The sequence below is a fragment of the Prionailurus bengalensis genome, chromosome B1 (genome assembly GCF_016509475.1).
Source record: "Prionailurus bengalensis isolate Pbe53 chromosome B1, Fcat_Pben_1.1_paternal_pri, whole genome shotgun sequence".
In the NCBI taxonomy this organism is placed as follows: Eukaryota; Metazoa; Chordata; class Mammalia; order Carnivora; family Felidae; genus Prionailurus; species Prionailurus bengalensis.
The window spans coordinates 200,012,164-200,035,100 of NC_057344.1; the positions used below are offsets into that span (position 1 = coordinate 200,012,164).

The window sequence follows — 22,937 nt, forward strand, 5'->3', positions numbered from 1 at the left end:
AGTCCTAACCCCCACAACATGTGACTGCGATCTTATTTCAAAACGAGGTCTTTGCAGGTATAATCAAGTAGAGATGAGGTCATTGGGGTGCATGGACCCTGATCTAATGTGACTGGTGTCCTCATGAGAAGGGACACATACACACGCAGGAGAAGGCGTGTGACAACAGAGACAGAGATTGGAGGGACGTATCTGTGAGCAGAGGGGCACCAAGGATCCACCACTGAGCAGAAGTTAGCAGGAGGCAGGGAAGGGTTCTACTCTGACAGGGCGTGGCCCTGGTGACATCCTGGTTTGGGACTTCCGCCCTTCAGGACTTTGAGAGAGGAGCTTTCCTTCTCCGTAAGTCCCTGTTAGGATCGATGGCGCTAATTTTCGATGGTGCCTCTGATAAGACAGGGAGGGTCACATCCCCAGTCAAAGGAATGAGAATTCTCTTGAGTAAAGAATGCTTTCTCTGCCCCAAAGTGCCGTGGTGAGTGGTGGCCCCGTTTACAGGCGGGGGGGGGGGGGGGGGGAGGGGACACACTCAGAGAGGTCAGGCAACCTCCCCACCATCACAAGGCAGGTGAGGGTAAGCCGGGCTTGAATTCAGGCCTGCCTGACCCCCGCCCCGCCTCCAGACACCCCAGAGAGTCGTCCGGTGGGTGTTCGTAGACTCCCGAGTCCAGATCCTGTCTTCTGGACAGCTGCAGTCTCTCAACTCTTGGGACCCATCGACATTCATGCTATTTTTATCAAAGTTACAACTACCCACACTTTTTTTTTTTTTAATTTCTCAGTAAAATTACTTCCGAGGGCTACCGTAACCAATAACACAGTCTGGGGGCTCAGAGTCCGGTAGGAGAACGCAGGTTCTCGCAGTTTGGGAGCCCAGCGTCCTAGCTCAAGGCCCCGCGAGGTCAGCGTCTGGCAAGAATCTTCCTGCCTGACAGGCAGCAACCTCTCGCTGTGAACTCCACGTGGCGGAGAGAGCACCAGCTCCCTGGGGTCTCTCCCCCTTCCTGCCGGGGCACCAGCCCTATCGGATGAGGGCCCCAGCCTCCTTACCTCCTCATCTCACAGCTGTACAGTCACACGGGGGCTTGGAGCTGCAGCCCGTGAGTGTGGGGGACACAACGGTCGGTCCATAAAAGTGTGGTAGACTGAACAACGGTCTTCCAAATCGGTCTCTGTCTGCATCCCTGGGGCCCGTGGGTGTCGCCTCGTATGGGAAAAGGACAATGCTGAGGAGATCGAGTCGAGCGCTGAGACGGGCAAGCATCCTGGATTGGCCGGTTGGCCTCCCGTAATCAGCAGGGTCAGGAAGGCGGTATCCACACAGCAGGCAGCAGGGGGCACAGGTGGGCGGAAGGGACAAAGAGGACAGGAGCAAGGAGTGGGCACCAACTGTCCCTCACAGATGGTGACTAGGGGCTCCAGAAGGGACACTTCTCTCTCCAGAACTTACTGGGCCACACCGCACTGCAAGGGCATTTTTAATCTAAACGGACACGTGCCAGGAGGAGATTTTTTTTACTACAAAAGAAGAAGGGGAGAACGGATGTTGGGGACCAGTCCACATTTCTGGTACACGTAACCTGTTGGAGCCTACGTCAGTTAGAAATCGCTCAGCTTCAAGGAACGGAAGTCCTGCCTCCATAGGGCCTAAGCCAATAAGCCTCTTGTTTTCTCAGCAAACGAGCAGCGTTTGCTTGCTGATGGAGTGTGGCCGTTTCGAAGGTGACCACACTTTGAGGGCTGGTTTCCATCCTCAGACGTGGAGCCTCATGGGCAGAAAAGGGCTGCTGAGGCTCAACCATCATCTTTGCGGTCAGGCCAGGAGGAAGGATGGAGAGTATGGCCAGCCGGTATGTCCCTCCTCGACAGGAAAGCGAGACGCTCCCACAAGACTTCTACATGCTCTCCTTGCCTCAAGGCCTCTCTAGCTGCAGGCAAGTCCGGGAAACCAAGTATTTCGCTTTCTAGCCTTCGATGAGATAGTACATCAAAAATACGTACTGATTGACACTGATTTGACCACTGATTTCATTTCCGGGAATTTCTGTACCAACGGTTATCGTCAGGGTTGCGCATGGTGAATGGCATCCGCCCAGAGATGTTCGTTACAGTGCGACTTGTCCGTGTGGAAAATCAGAAACAGCCTGCATGTTCAACGTGTCGTTTGGGTCCCAGCCCGTGAGTCAGTCATTCCGCGTCTGGCCCCAGCATCTCTACTACTTTGTCTGGAAAACGGAAGAATATACGATGCACCTTTTGGGGTTATGGGGAAGACGGGAGACAACGGAGATAAGAAACAGCTGTCTGGCATACAGCTGGTGCTTAGCGGTAAGGCACGTGAACCTACACTGGAGAACTAGCCTGTGTCCGTGTGGTTTATCTTTTAGATCTCAGGAGAGGGAAACTCTCTCCTCCCGCTTGCTAAACTCAGGAGGGAGGGTTGCCCTGCGATGGGGTGGGGCAGGCTGTCCCTGGATCGGGTTGGTGTTAGGTGACTCCCCACTCTACCACCCTGCGGGGTGACCCTCGGCCCCTCTTCTGGACGATGGGCTGTTGTGAGGTTTCACGGGAAAAAGCGCCCCGGGACAGCGTCTGTGATCTGGTAACACCCCAAACAAAGCCGGTTCCTCACTCCTGACAACAGATGTTGGAGGACGCACATTCCCCTGACTCGGAGGCGTCCTGACATTTAGCGGCAACAACACTGTAACAATGCTCAGGGTTTCTGTTCCAGCTGGAAGCTTCCCTGGCCTGAGCCATGAGCCATCCGGGGCTCCTGGCTGAAAGGTGACCTAATTATTAATGAACGCTCCAGAGCTGAAAACGAAGACATAATCCACCCCTGAATGGATTCCGAAGGAGCAGATGATGGGACGATAAAATTAATCTTGTAGAAAAACACAATTAGCTGTATCATTTATGGATCTCCTCTCCTCCCGTGTGGGGTGAAGCGGGGAGGGGCTCGCGCCCGAGCCGTTCACGGTCCAGCCTCCATCGCACGTGGACGGATGGGTCTTTTGCTGGGAAAATATTGCCATTTCACATTCAAGGGACATTGTTAGAGGTTAAAAACAATCTCCGGAAGCCAGGATGACCCAGAGAACAAAACCGTCGCTGTGGGCGTCCATCGTCACACCCCCACTTCTTGTCTATTTCAAGTCACTTTCATGCAACCGGAGCATCCCCGGCTTACCAGAACACATAGCACAGGGGCTCTGCGCTGGGCCTGGATGGCGGGAGGAGCGAGTCCCCGACTGTGACCTCCCAGAGCTCACAGGCCAGAGGACTTCCCCTTTCTCATGGGGACCATGCGTAAGGGCGCCTCCCGCATTCCCAGGGCTGGGTGGGGACGGATGAGATGAAAGTCTGCAGAGCCCCCGCTCAGGGCAGGAATCGGAAGGCGGGTGACTTCCGTGGAGGGGGTGTTATTTAAAGAATGCATGCTGTTCACCCGGTACCCTTAGCTGCAGAAGACAGGAGGGCATCACACTGGGTTCCGAGGTGACCCTCACTTCCCAGAGGCGGGAACTGGGGCTCAGAGAAGGTAACTGACTCCCTCCTCGCTGGAAAGTGACCAGATGCACGTTGGAACCCTGGCCCGTCTGGCTTTGAAGCCCAAGCTCTCTTATGAGACATTGCTCTACGGGACAGCTGTGAGCGGAATGATGTCCCCCCCACATCTCATGTGCTGAAGCCCTAGTCCCCAGGCCCTCAGAATGTGACTGTATTTGGAGATGGGGTTTTTGAAGAGGTGATTAAGTTGCAATGGGGTCATCTGGGTGGGCCCTGATCCAGCATGACAGGTGCCCGTATCAGGAACGGAGATCAGTGCACAGACGGAGGGATGACCACGTGAGGACACAGGGAGGAGACGGCCGTCTACACGCCAAGGAGAGAAGCCTCAGAAGGATCCAGTGTTGCCCACGATGGATCTTGGACTTGCAGACTCCGGGCTGTGAGGAAACACATCTGTGTTGTCTAAGCCGCCTGGTCTGGGGTGCTTTGTTAAGTGGCTGAGCAAAAGAACACGGGGAGCCCTAGGGATGCGGGCTGAGTCAGCCTGGGGAGCCTAGGTTTGTCTGAGGAGCCCCACCTCGGGCTGACCCGGAACCTCAGTTAGGAGGGGCAGCCAAAGGTGTGGGCGTGCAAGACATGCACACGCATGCACAAACACAGTACACGTGTGCACACACACGTCCACGCACACACGCTCATGCACGCACCGTCCACGCGTGTGCACACGCAAAACATACACACAGGCACACACACGCACGCACACACACACAGCGTCACGCAAGCTGGCCACCACGGTGGCAGGGCAGGTGGCTCCTTGGGGGTGAGGGGCTGTTCCCCTTGCACAGGTCTGTCTCAAACGGTGCCAACAACGACACCTCCCGCACATGCTCACTGCAGGCACAGGGCTCGAAGAAGTTACACGTGCAAAGTCTTAATACGGTGCCGGTCGCGTAAACGCTATAAAACGTTAGCAGTTAGTACTATTGTGCCTCGGAACCATGCGGTCCCCGCCCTCCCTCGCGTTCTGCCGCGTCCCCAACTGCTCATGTTCCAGCTATTTTACGATCTGACCGTTTTTCCCCCAGACAGACCTAATTCAAATACCATCGCGTTTACCATTCACTGGTTTTTAGTATACTCGTGGAGCAGGGCAACCAGCACCCGCATCTAATTCTAGAATGTTTTCATCACTGCCTGTCTGCTGGTGGTCACCCCCATGCTCCCCCCACCCCCGGCCCCTGGCCACCACTAATCTTTTCGGTCTGCGAGAACCTGCCTCTTCAGGACATTTCGTACAAACGGAAGCACCCACCGTGTGTGGCCTTTTGTGACCGATTCCTTCCACCCAGCAGAATGCGGTCATGGTCCGTCCACGTGGCCCGCGTCAGAGCTTCATTCCTTCCCGTGGCCGAGCAATAGTCCGTGGTGTGGCCAGACCACGTGTTGCACATCCTGCGTCAGTTGGTGGGCATGGAGGTCGTTTCACCCTTTGGCTTTTATGAGCCGCGCTGTTATAAACATTCGTGTCCTCGCTTCTGTGTGGACGTGTGCGGGGCGCGTGTCTAGGGGTGGAATTGCCAGATCGAACGATAAATCCGTGGTCAACTGTCCGAGGCGACACCGCTCTGCTGTCCGCCGTGGCTGTGCCATTTCCGGTTCCCATCACCCACGCGTGGGCCTTCCCCTTTCCCCACGTCCCTGTCAACACTTGTTATTGTCCTATGGTCATTGTTGTCACAGGGCCCTCGGACATCCCCTGTGTCTCCCTCCCCCCCCCCCACCTCGCCCCGCTCCAGCCTCCCCTTCCGCGTGGCCCGTGGCACCACCGAGGGCTTCTGATGTCAGGGTTGACCTCCTCGGGGTTGCGGGTTTCCCCGGGGGCCTCCGATGAGCTTCCTGGGTTTGCCCCAAGTCCCAGCAGAGACTTCTGAGCTGCCGACTCACCTGGCAGGCGTGTGAGTTCCATCGCATGGCCCAAGAACGTGCTCCTTCCTCTGTCTGTCCCTCAGTCTCCCCACCTGTAAAATGAGGTATCGGATCAGATGAGGGTCTCAAATTCAAGTGCCTGCAGGTGCCAAGCAGGTTAGGTAGCCCAGGGGAGTGAGGCACAAACCCTCTAAGGCAAGGGTAAGGCAGAGGGGGGGCGGGGGGGGGGGAAGGCAGCCATTATCGTTACACAGCTGATTTTTGCCACATGGGAATAGCCTTGGCGTTAGATCACTCAGTTTTTGAAAAGAAAGTAGGAAGCCCGGATGTTTTGTGAAAGCTCCCTGTTTTCCAGTATGCCCAATAAAAGCGATTTTTATCTTATTTTTTTATTTAAAAAATTTCTAATGTTTGTTTAGTTTTGAGAGAGAGAGACAGAGACAGAGCATGAGCAGGGGAGGGGCAGAGAGAGAGGGGGACACAGAATCCGAAGCAGGCGCCAGGCTCCGAGCCGTCAGCACAGAGCCCGACGCGGGGCTCGAACCCACAAACCTCGAGATGGTGACCTGAGCCGAGGTCGGACACCCAGCCGACGGAGCCACCCAGGCGCCCTGAAGGGTCAGGATTCTCAAACCCACGGTGCAGGTCCTCCACTGGGGGGGAAGAAGCACCACCTCCTGGATGGGGTGTGGACGACCACCCGGCAGAGGCTGGCATTAGCAAGCAGGTGTACCTTCATGCCACGTGAGCCTCAGTCGTGGAAATTCACGCCTGTGAAGTGCTTTGAAACTCTAAGGGGCTGTTTTAAAACTGCATCTGACGTCCAAATATTCAGCAGATTGTGACATAAAACTTAAGAGCGTTAAGTAAGCTCTTCGGGCTGTAGGGTTTTTGTATTCCTTTCGTACGCCTGTCGTGACGGAGCACCACGTTGGCAAGGAAAAAATTTCCCCCTACCCTTCAAGGTCTTCCAGCTGCACCAAGAATGAAATTGACACGAGGCCGATTAACAGGAGGGAAAAACAAAGTTTAACGGCATGCGCACGGAGGACCCATAATGAAACCGAGACCAGAAAAAAATGACCACGCAAGCAGTTGTTACACTTTTTAGGCTGAGACGATACCTCTGTGAGGAATTGACGGGGTGAAGCGAACGACCTTGGGGGCTTCCGTTAGTAAGGAATTCGAAACAGCATTTGGGCCAGGGTCGTAAGGTACTGAAAAGTGATCAGGTTTATTTATACAGCCCTCTCGGCTCTCAATGTCCCATCTCTGGCGGTAAGGATGTCTCCATCTCTCCCGGTGCAGGGAGGGGAGCTTTCACAGGGGAGATTTATTCCTATTTTCAGGGGACAGAGGAGGGTCTGAGTGTCCTTGCTGCACCGTCTGTCTCCTAAGCAACTTTTATTGAAAATAATCAAGGCCAAAGTGGCATATTTCAGGGGCATCCTGCCCTTGGCCCCTACACTACAAACTGGGGGGCTTAACGCAACAGAAATCTATTCTTTCCCAGCTCTGGAGCGTAGAGGTCCAAAGTCAAGGTGTCAGTAGGGCTGTGCTCTCCAGAAAGCTCTATGGCGGGATCTCTGGCACGATCCTCTCTCAGCTTCCGGGGGCTGGTGACACTCCCCGTTGTCTCTTGGCTTGTACAGCACATGGCTGGGGTCCCTGCCTGACATCACCTGGCCGTCTCCTCTCTGTGTCTCCCTGTGTCCTCTCGTCTTATAAGGACACCCGTCACTGGACTTAGGGCCAACCCTAAATCCAGGACAATTTCATCCCAATTACATCTGAAAAGACCCCCCGCCCCCTTTATTTTTACAAGGTTCTTTGGGAATACGGGGCAGGAAAATTCAAAAAAAATTTTTTTAATGTTTTTTTTTTTTTTTTTAGAGAGATACTGTGAGTAGGGGAGGGATAGAGAGAGAGGGAGACACAGACTCTGAAGCAGGCTCCAGGCTCCGGGCTGTCAGCCCAGAGCCAGACACGGGGCTCGAACCCACGAGCTGTGAGATCATGACCTGAGCCGAAGTCCGACGCTTAACCGACTGAGCCACCCAGGCGCCCCAAGACCCTATTTTCAAATAAGATTACATTCTGAGGTTCCAGGTGGACATGAAGTTTTAGGGGACACTCTTCAACCCACTTCAGCCTCCTTACTCCTTTTTATTTTTTTGATGTCATTTTAGTAAGTGTGGCGATTTGGATTCCCTGCTCACAGCACATATGGGTGATGGAGTGAGTGGTGCGGATGGTCACGGGCAGTCCCTTGACAGAGATGAAGGTCACAGGCATCCCAAAAGCCGAATCAGCACTGCCTGAGCCCAGGAGCCTGGGCACACGCAGCGTGTGAGGGCTCCCAGCTCTGCGCAGAAAGCTGACCCGATTCTTAAAGAAGAGAGAAGATTCTTTTCCACGTCCTCTGCTTCGGAAGACAGGGCAACGTGCCTCGCGTTTTAGAATAGCTGTGGTCCGAAACGAGGCAAATTGGACCCAGAGACGTGACATTTCGGTCTTCTGGGAAACCCACTCCTGAGGAACCCATTCCCGTTCCCCATCTGGACGGGAGAAACAGCGGAGCCTGCCCGACAGAGAAAAGGTTATAAATTATAAATGTTCAAAAAAAAAAAAAAAAAGCGTGCCACAGCCCGAAGTCCTGGGTCCGCTCAGAGCCTGTGGCCCAGCCGTGTGCGCTAATGTCCCTCGCTGCCACCCCCCAAGCCCAGCCCAGCTGCAGAACGGAGACACGGCGGACGGAAAAGTCCCATCAGGTCATCGTCAAGCTGCCTGCGATGCCGCTCGGCCTTGCCCGGTGCTGTCTCCAGCACACTCCAGGGATCCTGTGAATTTTAGACACTCTCTCGGGGACCCTGGCTCCGCAGAGCGTGGAATGAATTGCACTCATCCATCTGTGGGCTTTTAAAAAATTCAAGAATTAATTCAAGCGTCTGGTGGGGTTATTGTTATTAGAATTTGGCCCTTCTGTGGTTCTTTACTTTGGCAGAGTGCTTTTTATGATCATTTACCAGCTAAATAATTCAATACGAGTTATTGCCCCACGCTGGGAACCTGGTGCGGGGCTCGTGCTGGTGGTATTGGAAGCCCTCGGGACAAAGCAGGGGAAGAGCCCGAGGAGCTTTCGTGGCCCGGGGAGTGGACGCCCCAGGCCGTGCGCGGTGCCTTGACCTCCCCGTGCCCTCCATTACTTGGACTCTGATTCATCCCGGTCACATTTTTCAGGATGACTGGCCAATGAGACGGGGACTTCTAAACTGGGGGAGGTTAAGTTATCATTCTAGCCCAAGCCCCTCATTTTGTAGAAGGGGAAACTGAGGCCCGGGAAGGCCCTTGCTCTGCCCAAGTCCACACTGCTAGAGCGACTCGTTGCTGGTGATCAAGGGAGGGACAGTGGCTCACGAACGCAGGCCCTGGGGGTACCATTCAGGGGTATCTTCCTCCCCCTGTTTTGGGGCCTACGTGGACCCTGGATCTGAGGCATAGTCAGGTCCTCTGGTCTGACTCCCAGCATGGGGAGTCCCAGTCTGGTCCCAGCGTGGGGCTGGGCTTGGGGCAGGCGGAGGGGTGGCATTTTTGTCGAGAGTCCACACCTAAGTGTCTGCTTTTCTCCCTTCTTCTGCTGATGCGTCTTCCAAACATCTTCTTTTTAAGTCTTTTTTTTTAATTTTAATTCATTAAGAGAGAGCACGCACGCACAAGCAGGGGAGGGGCAGAGAGAGAGGGAGAGAGAGAAAGAATCCCAAGCAGGCTCTGGGCTGCAGCACCGAGCCCAACGTGGGGCTCGATCTCACGAACTGTGAGACCGTGACCTGAGCCGAAATCAAGAGTCGGAGGCTTAACCCATTGAGCCGCACAGGCACCCCCGCCCCCCCCCCCCCAGCATCGTCTTGACGACCATATGTCACCTCTGTCTCTGCGGCCTCGTCCGAAAAACGAAGAACAGAACCTCACAGGCGCTTTGAGGACGTCGAGCGCCGGCACCTGGGGCGCACCTGACTGCTCACTGCACGTGAGCTCTTATTCACGCGGTCATTTCCACCGGTCACGATGGCTCCTCAAGACGGTGGCGAAAGGGATCCCCTGAGGCGGTTTTATGTTAAGAGAATTGTTGGCCAAGGGGTGTCACCGTGTGGGTCATTAAGACTATACAGATCGAACGGCACACAAAAACTCCCCAAATTCAAAACAATAACATAGTGAGTCACCAGCTGACTGTGAGCCCCACGCTATTTGCTCAGGTTCTCCAAGGACAAAGAAACAACAATTTCGTTCATTCATTTTTTAACCATTTACTGAGTACTCAGCGTGTGTTAAGTGCTGGGGTCGGAATACGATGGTGAAACAACCAAGGGCCGCCAGGGAAGTGGACTTATGATTTTGCCTATACCTTATGTATTTAAAAATTTGTTTTATTACATTTCTTTATTTTTGAGAGGCAGAGAGAGAGACAGAGCGTGAGTGGGGGAGGGGCAGCGAGAGAGGGAGCCACAGAACCCGACGCGGGGCTCGGACTCATGATCTGTGAGATCGTGACCTGAGCCGAAGGCGGACGCTTAACCGACTGAGCCACCCAGGCGCCCCTATACCTTACGTATTTTTATATAAGGGTTGGAGTTGTCCAGAAACGCGCGTTTGCAATCAGGTTGAATCCGGGAGGGGGCACACAACGTCACGGGCAGACCTGCCTTTGGCCTGAATGAGACCATGAATTTTCTTACTATACCCTTGAACTTGGCTTTACACACCTGACATTTAAGTGTGAAATGAGTGGATGCCTACGCCATTTAATGGACGCTCTCGGAGTATCTGCTGTTCCCCAGACTCTGTTCTAGTCTCAGGGGATGCAGAGATGAACGATTAAGCTGTTCCGCCAGGATTGGCTCACACTCCAGGAAAAGGTATAAATACCCAAACCCAGCAGGAAAGAAGCATAAAGAAGCTCCAGGGAAGCCTCAAGGAGGAGGTAACGCGGGATCCGGGCTTTGAAGGGTGAGTAGGAGTTTGCCAAACGGACAGGGGATGGGGACACATTCCACGCCGAGGAAACCACATTTGCCCAGGCTTGGAGGCAGGTGCTTTGGGAATGGGGAGGTTGGTGTGGCTGGAGTGTAAGGTTCAAGGAGAGACGGGGAGGAATGCTCAGGTGGACTGACTCTCCCCATCTGCAGAAACATCCAGAAGCCCCATTTCTCTCCCTCGTCCCTGTCAGCGTCCTGACCCACGGAGGATTAAGGAGCCGGGACAGAAAAACTTGAAACCCATCAGAAAGGAGGATGGGCACAGAATAGGCAAGTCCACAAAAAGTCATAAGGTCTTAAGTGTCTCACCATCAAAAATAACCGCACACGCGCGCAAAACAACGTAAGCTGATAGACGTGTTAACTAACCTCATTGTAGAAATAACTTCACCATCTACATGCCTATGGCATCATCAGCTCGGACGCCTTAAACGTACACACTTCTATCTGTGTCAAGCTGGGAAAACTTTTTAAAAATACAGCGTCTTGTAATTGTCAGTAGGTTAAAGAAGGTGGATTAGCAGTTGCCGGGGAGGCTGGGGTGGGGGAGGGGAGAGTGGGTAGCGACTGATAATGGGGACAGGATTTCTTTTTGGGGTGATCCAAGTGTTCTGGAATTAGTGCTGATGGCTGCCCAACCTGGAACATACTAAAAAGCCAAACGACGTGCGCCCTTCAAAACGGTGAAATTCGCAGTATGGGAATTACTTCGCCATTAGACAAAAAGACATGTGGCCAAAGCATCTCAGGAATTCACTGCTCTGCTCTGCCGGGCACTTCGTGGCCTGGGACCCGGCGTTTCCCTCCCTGAGCTACAGACAGGCTCACCAGGACTCTGGCGGGGAGGGTGTCTCCTCAGTCACTCGGAGCACTGATCCTGTGCCCACAGCAAGCATCTAGCCAGCACCTCATCCTGGCTCCACATAAGCCACCAAGAATAGAGACCACAGGGATACTGAGTGGCCAGCAGCACTCAAAGCCGTAACAATAGCCGAAGCAGGTGCTGCTTTTTATAGCTCATGTGATTCTTTTTTATTTTTTTTTAATGCTTATTTATTTTTGAGAGAGACAGAGACAGAATGCGAGCGGGTTAGGGGCAGAGAAAGGAGGAGACACAGAATCGGAAGCAGGCTCCGAGCTGTCAGCACAGAGCCCGACGCGGGGCTCGAACTCACGAGCCGTGAGATCATGACCTGAGCTGAAGTCGGGCGCTCCACCGACTGAGCCACCCAGGCACCCCGCTCATGTGATTCTTACAGCGTCACTGTGATGGAGGTATTATTGCTATCATCTCTGCCTTCTGGATGGGGAAACTGAGGCATAGAGAAGTTACGCAATTTGTTTAAAGTCACACACACAACAAGGAAGCAGGAAACACTGGAAATCCACTCCCCCCCCCACAATACAGTCTAGGGGCATCACTGCAAGGCTTGAACTTGGAAGTGGTGGCAGCAGCAGGGGGCAGTCCTGCCCCCCCACCCCCAGGGCAGATGGGGCAGGGGTTGCTGCCATTGTCCAAGAGGTGGTGGGTTCTGTCTCCTGGGGCAGCCCTAAAGTATCCTACAAAGAGTCATTTAGAAAAACCAAATACTGGCCAAAGACCTCGCAAGGGGGTCTAGGGTGGAGAGCAAGTCCTGTTGGTTTTACTGCGTATATGCTTCAAAACACCTTAACACCTGTCCACAAGCACCCTCGGCGGGCAGCTGTCCCCTGTTCTGTGACTCCGGCCTCTTCAAGCTAATATCTTGCGGAGACCCTGCCCCTCCCAGAGGCCTAGGTGAACCCAACGGTGCCCCCCCACCCCCAGGATCCCCAGGACCTGTGAACGTGTCCTCCGGGAACCCAGTGAAGGATTTCGAGAGGATCACCTTATCCGGGGTCACTGAGTGGGCCGGAAATCCAATGACCGGGGCCGTCACGGGGGACACACGGAGGAGAGGAGGAGGCAGAGTGACCGCGGGGACAGACAGCGGACTGACGTGGACGAGCCTAGGAATGCCTGGGGCCCGGACGCTGGAAGCAGGAACGTTCGCCCCTGCAGCCTCAGCAGGGAGCGTGGCCCCGTTGACCCCTGGCCTCAGGACTTCTAGCTTCCGGCTTGGCGAGGCTACACATTTCTGTAGTTTTTTTTTTTTTTCAACGTTTATTTATTTTTTTGGGGACAGAGAGAGACAGAGCATGAACGGGGGAGGGGCAGAGAGAGAGGGAGACACAGCATCGGAAACAGGCTCCAGGCTCTGAGCCATCAGCCCAGAGCCTGACGCGGGGCTCGAACTCACGGACTGCGAGATCATGACCTGGCTGAAGTCGGACGCTTAACCGACTGCGCCACCCAGGCGCCCCCACATTTCTGTAGTTTTAAGCCCCAGTTTGTGGTAAGCTGTTAGGGCAGCTACAGGAAACACATTTTCTGGCACATTCTTTTCCTCCCCGCGCAAGAGCGCTGTCTGGCTCCGGGTGATCACATACTTGATCCAGAGTCTCCCATGTTCTCCACCTAAGGACCTGCCATTTCATTTCCCTCTTCCGTCGGCTTCTGGTGGGTGGGCTGTGGGTTTGCGCACCTGCATTCCCGGCATCCTTCAGGGCCAGGCCCATTTCGGACCGCCCCCACCCCCCACTGAAACCGCCAAAGTCCCAGTGACCGGCCCCCAGTGAACACCCAGGACGGCACACAAAAGGGAGCAAGCGGCATCGGCTGTCCTCTGCTGTCTCTGTAGAACCGTGGGTCTTCCCTGTCCCCGTCCTCCTCAGCTGGCAGAGCCTTTGAGGGAAGGAGGGGGTACACATGGGGTCCCGGGGGGCCTGCCCTGCAGCTGCCTGTGTGGGATCCCAACCAGAGTGTGTGTGTGTGGCCTGTGCTGGGGTCTGTAAAGTGCTGGCACCTGAGATGGGATCAAAGTCACACCCCCCCCCCCCCCCACGAGGCACACGTGGTGTCTCCTGACCGCTGAGTTGAGCCACACCAGGGACTGACCCAGCCCGGCACCTGAGCGGATTCTAACTCCCTTCCTCACCTGCTGCAGGGAGTGTCCAAGCGTCAGGGGGGAGGCTCCTGGGGTTCCACATAAGAAACCCGAACCCCACACAGACACGCGGTATCGCTGCATCAGCCCTGTGGCTTCAGGGCCTTTGCCAGAAGGAGGCTGGTGGCCAGGCGCCAGCCCTGTGGCAGGGGCGGGGGCCTGGGACACCACCAGTCTTCCGCAGGCTGGCTGGGGGTAGTGTCTGCCCTGTGGTCAAAGACCCACTTGGACCCTGTTGGGGACTGGGGCCAGCGCAGGAATCTAATTACCTCCGGGGGTAAGAGGGGGTGGGGCCCTCCTGGGGATTTGGAAGTGGGGTTCCTAGCCTGGGCTGTTCCCGCTGTCTCCGTGCATTCCCTGCGGTTCTGGGGGGAGGGGAGGCAGGTCCCAGTGGTTCTCCGTTGGCTGATGCAAAAGGCCCGGCCTCAGCCTTCGGCCGCGCGACTGGGGTGTGACAGAAGGACTTTGGGGACACCGACGCTGGGCCCCAAGCAGACAGGTGCCTGGAAGGTACCGATTCCCCTGCCGCCGCCCGCCTCCAGCTGCTGGTCTTGCCGCCGCACCTCGCGCGGTGGCTCGTCTGGGGAGGCCCGCAGCCAGGGCTGGCTCCAGGTCTGCAAAATGACGCCCTAGTCCGGGCAGCTGCGACAGCGGCCGAACCCCCCCCCCCCTTTCATTCCCGAGCGTCCTCCTCTGTGACCCGGACGCTCCGGGCTGCGGCTGCAGGGAAGGGACCCCCCACTTTCTCTTCCGAGGGGACCCGAGAAACCGTTCCCTGTCTCTCCGACGCGGCGCGCGAAGCGCTCTCCCTGCCCCGCGCACCTAGCCCTCCGGCTCCGCCGGGGCGTCCTCCCAGCCAGGGCGCCGTCCCCAGCTCCGGAGGGCGCTCCCCGCACGGCCCGAGGTCCCCCCCCACCCCCAGCCCGGCCCCGCTCCGTTCCCACCCGCGCCTCCTGGCCGCGGGGACGTCCCCTGCCCCCTCCCCCCTCCCGGGTGCCCGCCGCCGCGCACGGCCCCCGCCCCTTCCCCCACTTTGGGGGCTGCCCCCCCCTTCGCGCCTCCCAGCGCCGCGCGCGCCCCCGCCCGCGTTCCCGGGGCGCCCCCCGCCGCCGAGCGGCCGCGGGTCCCCGGGGAGCGCTCCTTTGTGCGGCCCCGCGCGCTGCGTCAGGGCGGAGTTGCCGCCGCCGCCGCCCGCGCACTCGCCGGCGCACGGGCGGCCCCGGGGGCGGCGGGAAGGGAGGCGGCGAGCGGGAGGAGGGAGCGGCCGCGAGCCCAATCGCTCGGCTCCCCCGCCCGGCCCCGCGCGGCGCCGCCTCCGCCATTGCTGCGCGCGGGAGCGGCCGACGCGGAGGCTCGCGGCGCGCTCGGAGCCAGACCTGCGAGCCGGCGTGGGTGAGTGCGGCCGGCGGGCCCGACCCTTCCGCCCGGGGCGGGGTCCGCGGCTGCCGGACTCCCCGGCGGGTGGACGGGGACGGCGCGCGGGGGACGGGAGGGTGGGAAGGCTCCGTGCGGGGCTCCGGGACGGGGCGCGCCCCCTCCCCGGCCGCGGTGCGCCCCTGCGCTCGGGTCCCGCGGGGGGAGGGGCCGGGACCCCCCCCCTCCCCAGCCCCGCCGGGTCGGCGTCCTCCCGACTCCTCCCCGGGGGCGGGCGAGCTCGCGGTGACTCCCGCCCGGCCCTCCCTCGCAGGCGCTAGCCTCGGGTCTCCCGGAACGATGGTGAAGTTGGGGAACAATTTCGCGGAGAAGGGCACCAAGCAGCCGCTGCTGGAGGATGGCTTCGACACCATCCCCCTGATGACGCCCCTCGATGTCAATCAGCTGCAGTTCCCGCCCCCGGACAAGGTGAGAGCCCCCCCGGCACCCCCGCGCCGCCGGGTGCGCACCCCCAAGTCTCGGGCGGCGGCCGCAACAAAAGAGACGCGCGGCGGTGCGCTGGCGACGCGAAGTGGGGGCGAGCCCGGGCGGAGGGAGGAAGCCCCCCGGGAGGACGACGTGCCCGCGCGGGATTCCGGATCGGGAGACGTGCCCCCCCCCCCCGCCCCCCGCCTTGGGTGACAGCTCCGTCCTGACCGGGGAGCGCGGTGAGGGAAAGGTCCCTTCTTGATTTTCGTGGGCGTCTTGTCCGAGAGAGGTCCCTGGCGCCACAGCCGCCGCCCCAGCCCTGCCTCAGGGTAGCAGGGGGCCGTGGGTCTGGGGTGAGTCTAGGGGCGCGGCTGCCCCGCGTGCCTCCCCAGGTGGCGCGGTGTCAGCCTGACTTGCCCCCTCGCGGTGGGGAGGCCCCTCTCTTTGGCCAGACGGACCCTCCTCAGGGGCTGAATTCCCGTCCGCATCCTCTCCGCCCGCCCCTCCCAGACTGGTTGTGGATGCTGCAAGGTGTCCCTTCTTACAGGGAGCCTCCCGCCTCTCTTTGTTCCTTTTGTGAAATCTTCAAGTCAGGGCGCTCTCTGCTCGCCCGGGTATTAGTGTGTGTTAGTGTAGCCGGGGACAATCAATCATTCGTCATCCTTTCCCCAAAGTGGGTTTTCTTTGCTGGGTTTGAAGAGTCCCTTCTTTTCTTCAATACAGTATCCAATCAAGTAGTTTCTGTACATCAAGGAGAATATTTTCAAGAGCTAACACTTAAAAAGGTAAACATACGATGTTTGAAAGTCTCCACAATTGTATTGTAAAGCTCAAACCTGAAACGGTAATAATCGGCATCCGTTCTGACCACCTTGCCGCTGCTTAAAAACCACCCTGGCCGCGACTAAGCTCATTCTATTCCCCAAAGTGCGTTTCCTCGTATTGTCTCATTTAGCCCTGGTGAGGACGGTCTGACTCAGGTCTTTGTCTTTTATTCCCGCACGTTGGGGATTGCTGACCACCAGGTGGGGACCGGGAGGGGGAAATATCTCTGCAGCGGTGGGTCCTTCCTTTCTGGAAGATTCCTTCATTCCCATGTGGACTCTTTGACCTACTCAGCTCTCTGGAGTGGGTTCTGTCCCCCCAACTTTATTGTCTGTGTTTTGGGTGGGGGGCAGGGGCAGGATCGTGGCTGGCAGCAGGTGTCTTGAGTTCAAGAGGATCAGCTCGTCGCACCTGTGCACCCAGGCCACGTGGGGCCACTCTGGGGCACCGATGGTCCCGAGGAGCTTGGGGGAGGGGTGGGGCCGGGCTGCCTCAGCTGGGCGGGGGACTTGGACTTGCAGGCCAGCTCAGCCCGGCCCCACCGCCCCCACCTTGCCCTCCCAGCTCAGCCCAAGAGTGGTGGCAGCCTGTGCCAGGAACGCTGCGTCCTGAGGCAGCACCTCTGTCAGGTGACTCCCGCTGCTCAGCCTGAGCCTCCTCTTGGCCCCTCAGTCTGTTCCATTCCAGAACTGTCTGGCACTCAGTTGACTTATACCAGGGAGGGGGATTTCAGGCAGGTGTGCAATCCATTGGCCAACCTGCTGTGCCGTCCAGAAGTGGCCCAGGTAGGTCTGAAAGAGAACGAGCCTCCCGTCCCTGGGGGTGTTCAGACAAAGAGAGGGAGCTGGCAACAATGCTCCAGGGACAGGAATTCTAGCAGGAACCAATGATTAGGCTGGAAGATTTCAGAGGTCACGGATGAGTAGACTGACTCTCAAAGAGTTCACGAGATGTGCCCAAGGTCACGTGGCCGAAGGCCACACTCCTCCCGGATACAGAAGCTTCTGGCAGGCCCTCATGCCCCGCCCTGCTCGGGACCAGACATGTGTCACTCAAGACCTCACTTAACCTGAACAACAGCGCTGTGATGCTCACAGCCAGGGTTCAGGGGGGCGATGTCACCTGTCCCAGGTGACATGGCTTATGGGGTCAGGGAACGCTGTCAGGGTTCCAGGTGGAATCTGTCCTGAGTATGTGTACTGAGTGCTGAGGTGCCCCAGGGACAGCAGTCACGTGGCAGCAACGTCGGGGCATCTCACCGGACGTCTGATGAACGCTCGTCAGGGGCCAGGCACTTGTCTGCGTGCTGGACGGGCTTACGTTTCTTTAACGAGCTGATGTTAGGGGGGAACTACCGTTGCTGCCCCTGTGGTACAGATGTGGAAATAGAGGGTCTTGTCCAAGGTCGCCTAGTGTCAGTGGAAGATGCAGAGGGATCCGGGCTGATAGAATACCGACCGGGCTCCCTCCTCCTCCTTACTGCAGCCCAGTCAGAGACGCCTTGTTCCCGCTCGCGGGCCAGGACCCTGAGGTTCTGAGCAGTCAGGCACGTGCTCAAGGTCACAGCCAGTCAGGTGCGGTTGGGACTTGAGGACAGTAGGGTGATGCGCAGACACTGCCTCGGAGCCGGCTGCCCCTCCCCACGTGGGCGCCCAGGCTGTCACTCCAGGCACACCCTCCCTCTCAATGTCTGGAGAGCTGCGCGCACAGAAAGGAACAAAGAAGCAGGAGTGTGGCCCTTGGGTCACTTTTCGGTGGCGGCTGGCACGGGCCGCTTTCTCTCCCAATTCTTTCCTGGAGGCTGGCTCCAGGGTCCCGGCTCCCTCGGACAGCGTCTCCAGCTCCTGACTCGCTGGGTCTTCCTAGGTCTGCCCGAGTGTCTCCCCCAAGCTGCGTGCCGCCCTCTCTGGGGGAGGAAGAGCGTGGGGGTCGCTGGCTCTCCGCAGTCCAGCGGCCGCTTGTTGGCTTCCGGAAGTGGGGGACCAGGGGCTGGAGACGTGTGAGCTCTTGACGCCTCCCTGCCCAGTGGGGACAGGAGAGGAAACGGTCCCGGCCGCAGGTGTGAGGAAGAGGGGGCCGGGAGCCTGAGGGAGGAGGCTGGAGGGCGGGCCGGGGCTCATCTGAAGCTGGGGGGGGGGGCACAGGGGAAGGGGGTGTGCGGGGCAGGGTAGGGCCGGTTTCCTGGGTGCAAACGCCTCTCCCACTTCACAGGGGGCAGAGGGGAAGAAGAGGAGGGAGACCCTCTGGGGGCCGTGGCAGGGGCAGAAGAGGGCGAGGATCGTGGGGTGGAGACAGCCACGAGGTTGATTTCCTTGCGAGCTGGCTCCTGCTCCTTCCTGCGCCTGGAGGGAAATGGTTAATCCCCCGTTGCCTCACTTTACCCACCGCGTAGAGACCAAGGGAAACCAGGCGCTCTCTCCTGACCACTGGGCTTGCGATATGATGGAATGAGGAGTCCACCCTGCCACCTATCGGCTTAACTCCTCTGCCCTGAGTTATCCTACGTCCCTCCTGGGGCTGCTGTCAGGGTTATTAACGGGGAGTTTCTTAGAAGGCCCCGGCATCGAGATTTCCCATAAATGGGGGCTGTCCCCATTCTTTTTGCCAAACACTTGGCGGCCAAACAGCGACTCGACTGCCCTCTTTGTGTCTGGATGTATCTGGCCGCACCCCTGACGCTCTGCTTCTCCGTTTCCCCAACAAGGTGGTGGTGAAAACTAAGACCCAGTACGAGCCCGATCGCAAGAAGGGCAAAGTGCGCCCTCCCAAGATAGCCGAGTTCACCGTCAGCATCACCGAGGGGGTCACCGAGAGGTTTAAGGTGAGTGGCCCCCGATGGGGACTACGCTGCCTTTGTGTCCAGGAGGGAACCGCCGAGCTGACCCACGAAGTGACGGGGGTCGGGACAAGACACGGTTCATCTGGCTGACCCCCGCTGTGCCAAACCAGCCCTGTGGCTCTTAAGTTTTCTTCATTTCCTTGCTTTTCCAGAATGACCACACGTAACTTAGTGTTGTTGGGCTTTTTGGGTTTTTTTTAGTGTTTACGTTTTTCAATTTTAACAAATGACTTTTTAAAAAAAATTCCAGCATAACTAACACCGTGTTCTGTGAGTCGCGGGTATACGGGTGCAGCGTAGCGGTTGAACAGCTCTGTCCGTTACTCGGTGCTCCTCACGGTAAGTGGTCTCCACCCGCTTCCCCGACTTCACCACCCGCCACCGCCCCTCTGGCCGCCACCGGATCCTTCTCTATAGCCGTGAGTCCAAGGGGAAAACCCACCCCTAAACCTTCTTTTAGACAGCGGTCACCCACGTGGGGAAAATCACTTTCCAGACTTGAAGTCTTTACCTCCGAAGTTCCAGGGAGGAAGCAGACTAACAAAGATAAGGCGGCCTACTCCCCACGTGCAAGACCCGGTTCCGGGCCCCTTACTTGTGCCAGCCGAGCTCAGTGACCCTCCTCCCCAGAGGGCAGGTCTATAACCCATCTTGCAGGTGCGGAAGTTGAGGGCCGGCAGTCCCAGCTGTCTGGGGGTCAGCCTCCGTCCTTCACTGGCCCCGGCAGTGTGCGGAGGCACGGTCTGTGCACGGGCCGTTGGAAGCGCTCACTCGTGGAGGGGGGAGGCCTCTCTCTGGACGGTTCTGTAGGGGGGAAGAGCTGTTGGAAGGGGCGGGGTTCCAGCCAAGTCGGGGGCGGGGTGGAGCCTCCCCCACAGGCTGGGTGGTCTCTGAGGGTGGGAACAGCTGGGCTGCTTGAGGAGGAAGTTAAGACACTGATCTTCTGGGCACTTGTTCTTTGGGAAACAAGACGTGGTAAAACGGTGCCCGTCACCCAGATTCAAAGGGGTGATTTGAGAGACGCCACTGGGTGGCCCAGACCCTGCAGAGGGGCCGTGGCTGCCTCTCCGTTCACCCCGTGTGGCTGTGTGAGCAGTCTGCTCGTGTCTGGGTGCACAGATGCTCGCACACCCACACTCCCAGCAGTTCCCACAGCACTTCACGCACCGTGTGCAGTTCTAGCTCACGAAACCCCGTGGGTCGGTCGCTAGGTGCGAGCGAAGCCCGCAGAGGTGAGGCGGCTCTGCGGGGTGACTGGCGAAGCCGGGGTGCGCTGTGACCTTGAGTCCCTCCTTCCCATCGCTCTGGCCTGCCTCGTGGGCTGGAGGGACACCGTGCCGGGCCTGCCTGGCCCGCGGACCCGTCAGAGTCACGATCTGCTGCGTCCGCGGGGCGTTCGCCTGTGTTATTTGCCCCGAGAGGTGGGTACTTCTAGGAGAGCCCCTTTCCGGCGGGAACGTTGAGGCGCAGAGAGGCCCACGTCTGTGGTTCCCGCTGGTGCCGTAAGGACGGTACGTGGGCTGAGAAGCTCGTTCGGTGGCTCCCGGCTTGGCAGTGTATCTGTGGCTTTAAGCTCATGACCGGGACCGGGTTGGACTGACTCAAGGTCGACGTCTTTTTCCACTCTGGCCAGCCGGCTTAGCAGGTGCCTCATCTGCGTCCACTCACGTGACCTGCGCGGTGCGTGCCCTGGGGATTTGCCGCCTGCCGGCCCAGGCAGAAATGACCTCGGTTTCAAGGTCATCATATCCATCATTCTGATGGCTGACACCACCTGGATATCTGGGTTTCTCATTCCGGATTTGACCTTTGCCCTTCTCAGCCCTGGCGTTTTAGGTCCCCGCGGAGTGGGGTGCAGCGTGGCACCTGAACGGCTGCCCATCGTCTCTTGTGGTCCATTGGGTGCAGGCTCTGTCCCCCAACTCCGGTGCTTTCCCCACATGCTTACCTGCTGTAGGTCCCCAGGTTCCCTGTTTAAGGCACGGGTGACGCACATTGGCCACGAGGGCTTTGGGCAGCCACAGCCGAGCATCTGTGTGGTTACCTGGTGCCCGTTGCCCAGAACCCGAGGGCTCAGAAGATCTGAACCCGTCCCTGTGGACTGGGCTGTGGTGGCAGGATCCTGTCTCACCTCTGCCTCCTCCTGTTGGGGGATGTCTGAGAAGGTGATGTATACAGCAGGCACTCAGTAGAGCACTGCACTGCAGTGAGCCTGTCTCCCCGGTTTTCCACGTAAACAGTCCAGGCAAGTCTGTATGCTTAACCTGCCTCCTCCTTAAGGTTCACGACCACCCCGGAGGGGGCGGTGCTCGCCCGTTTCACAGATGAGGTTTTCGAGTCCCAGGTGGTCACCAGGGGGCTGGGGTCCTTCGGACTAGTCCGTGTCTCCGAGGCCAGTGCCTTTCCACCACACGGCCTGCTAGGCACACCTCCCCATTGGGCTCCGCCTTCCAGCTCCTTCCAGTCCCGGCTCAGAGACCAGCTCCGCCATGCAGCCTCCGGGGATTAACCTGACCCTCCTGGGGTTCCCATTGCCAAATGTTAGGAGACAGTAGCAGCATCTAAACAGGGAGCCGCACTCCGGGCCAACAAGTCACCTTCCTCGCTGGCAGCCTCGGTGTGTGTGGTGGGCCACGTACCCCCGAGCGTTCTCCAGGGCGAGCATCGTTTTTCTCTGGTCTCTTCCTTTCGTGTCACGTTGTCCAGGCTCCCTTCCGCCCCGGGCCCTCCTCTGAGGGGCCATTCTTGGGCCATGCTTCTCTAGGTGTGACCAGATGTCCTGGCGAGGTCCAGCAGTGTGGCCTCTCTCTGCCAGCCAGGATGACAGCCCCTCCTCTTTGGGGCTATATATAGGCACGGGAACAGCTTGATGAATCACTGGGTGACTAGCCATGCTGGGGGCCCCAGAGTGCATGGGGACTTGGGGAGATTTCCAGGGTTTTCCCGCCGGACCCTTGCTTGTTGAGTAAGGCAGCTCCCCATGGAGCCCTCTCTCTGGGCTGTATGTGGATGTAAGTCCTTTCCACGTGTCACCGGTTCCCTCCCGGCCAGGCAGATGTCACCGTCAGGGGCAGATTGCGACCTGAACCGTGTGGCCTGGCCAGCTTGACCTGGAGGCCTGTGGGCCAGACGCTCACAGCTGAAGGACCTGCGTTCTGTGGGCACCTCGGGCTTGTGCCCCGACACCATTCTCAACAGGGAGGGAGAGTTAACCCGGTTCCCCGCGCGTCTGCTGTGGGGTCTGCGTGTGAGGGGAGGCCCCCAGTGCACTGTTCCTCTAAGTGTGGTCGGGGGCCGCCTGCGGTAGAATCACCTGAAGTTTGATTCTAGCGGAGGGACCTGGACCCTGGGAATGTGCCTTGTGACAATGAGCTCTCCCGTGGCCCTTCGTGGCTGGAGGTGCATTCTAGCACAAGGGCAAGGCAGGCTCAGGAGGGCCGGCACCTTTCTGAAGTGCTGATGGTGTTCACCGTTCTGGAATGTTCTCCCAGCCTCTTCTTGCCCAATTAGGTGTCTGGCATCTCTGAGTGGAGCCCACAATAAGGCACGCTCCTCCTGCGACGCATCAGCTGGCCGGGGGTTGGGGAACTTGGGGCGGGGGGGAAGGTTGACCCGGAGACGGATCTGTGATGGAAGGTTCGGCCTCCACCCTGGGCCGTGCTGGGGGCTCCGTCACAGCTTTGCTTTGGACAGAACCTCTTTCTCATCCTTTCGGTGACTGGGCGGCTTCTGTGTGGCTCCCAGCCCAGCCACCGCCTCCGTTCTTTTCGTCTCCCTGTGTGAATTGCGGGAATGGAACTGCGTCTTTTCAGCTGTTGGAGCAACAAGTAAATAACGTGTCCCCCTTTGTCTCTAATGTGTGCGGTTCGGGAGCGGGGAAGCCGGCTGCTTTGCGCCTCCGCTTTTATATACCTTTGGGCGGCATCC

General features: G+C 58.2%; 1 protein-coding gene across 1 annotated transcript in view; it reads left to right on the forward strand.

The window, feature by feature from the left end:
* The first annotated feature begins 14,718 nt into the window (after positions 1 to 14,718).
* Positions 14,719 to 22,937, forward strand: part of NSG1 (neuronal vesicle trafficking associated 1) — a 30,720-nt gene continuing 22,501 nt past the window's right edge. The window contains exons 1-3 of the mRNA XM_043572984.1: positions 14,719 to 14,896; positions 15,192 to 15,346; positions 18,876 to 18,992. Coding sequence (XP_043428919.1) covers positions 15,218 to 15,346; positions 18,876 to 18,992 — 246 coding nt within the window. The 5' untranslated portion in view covers positions 14,719 to 14,896; positions 15,192 to 15,217. The remainder of the gene's footprint in view (positions 14,897 to 15,191; positions 15,347 to 18,875; positions 18,993 to 22,937) is intronic.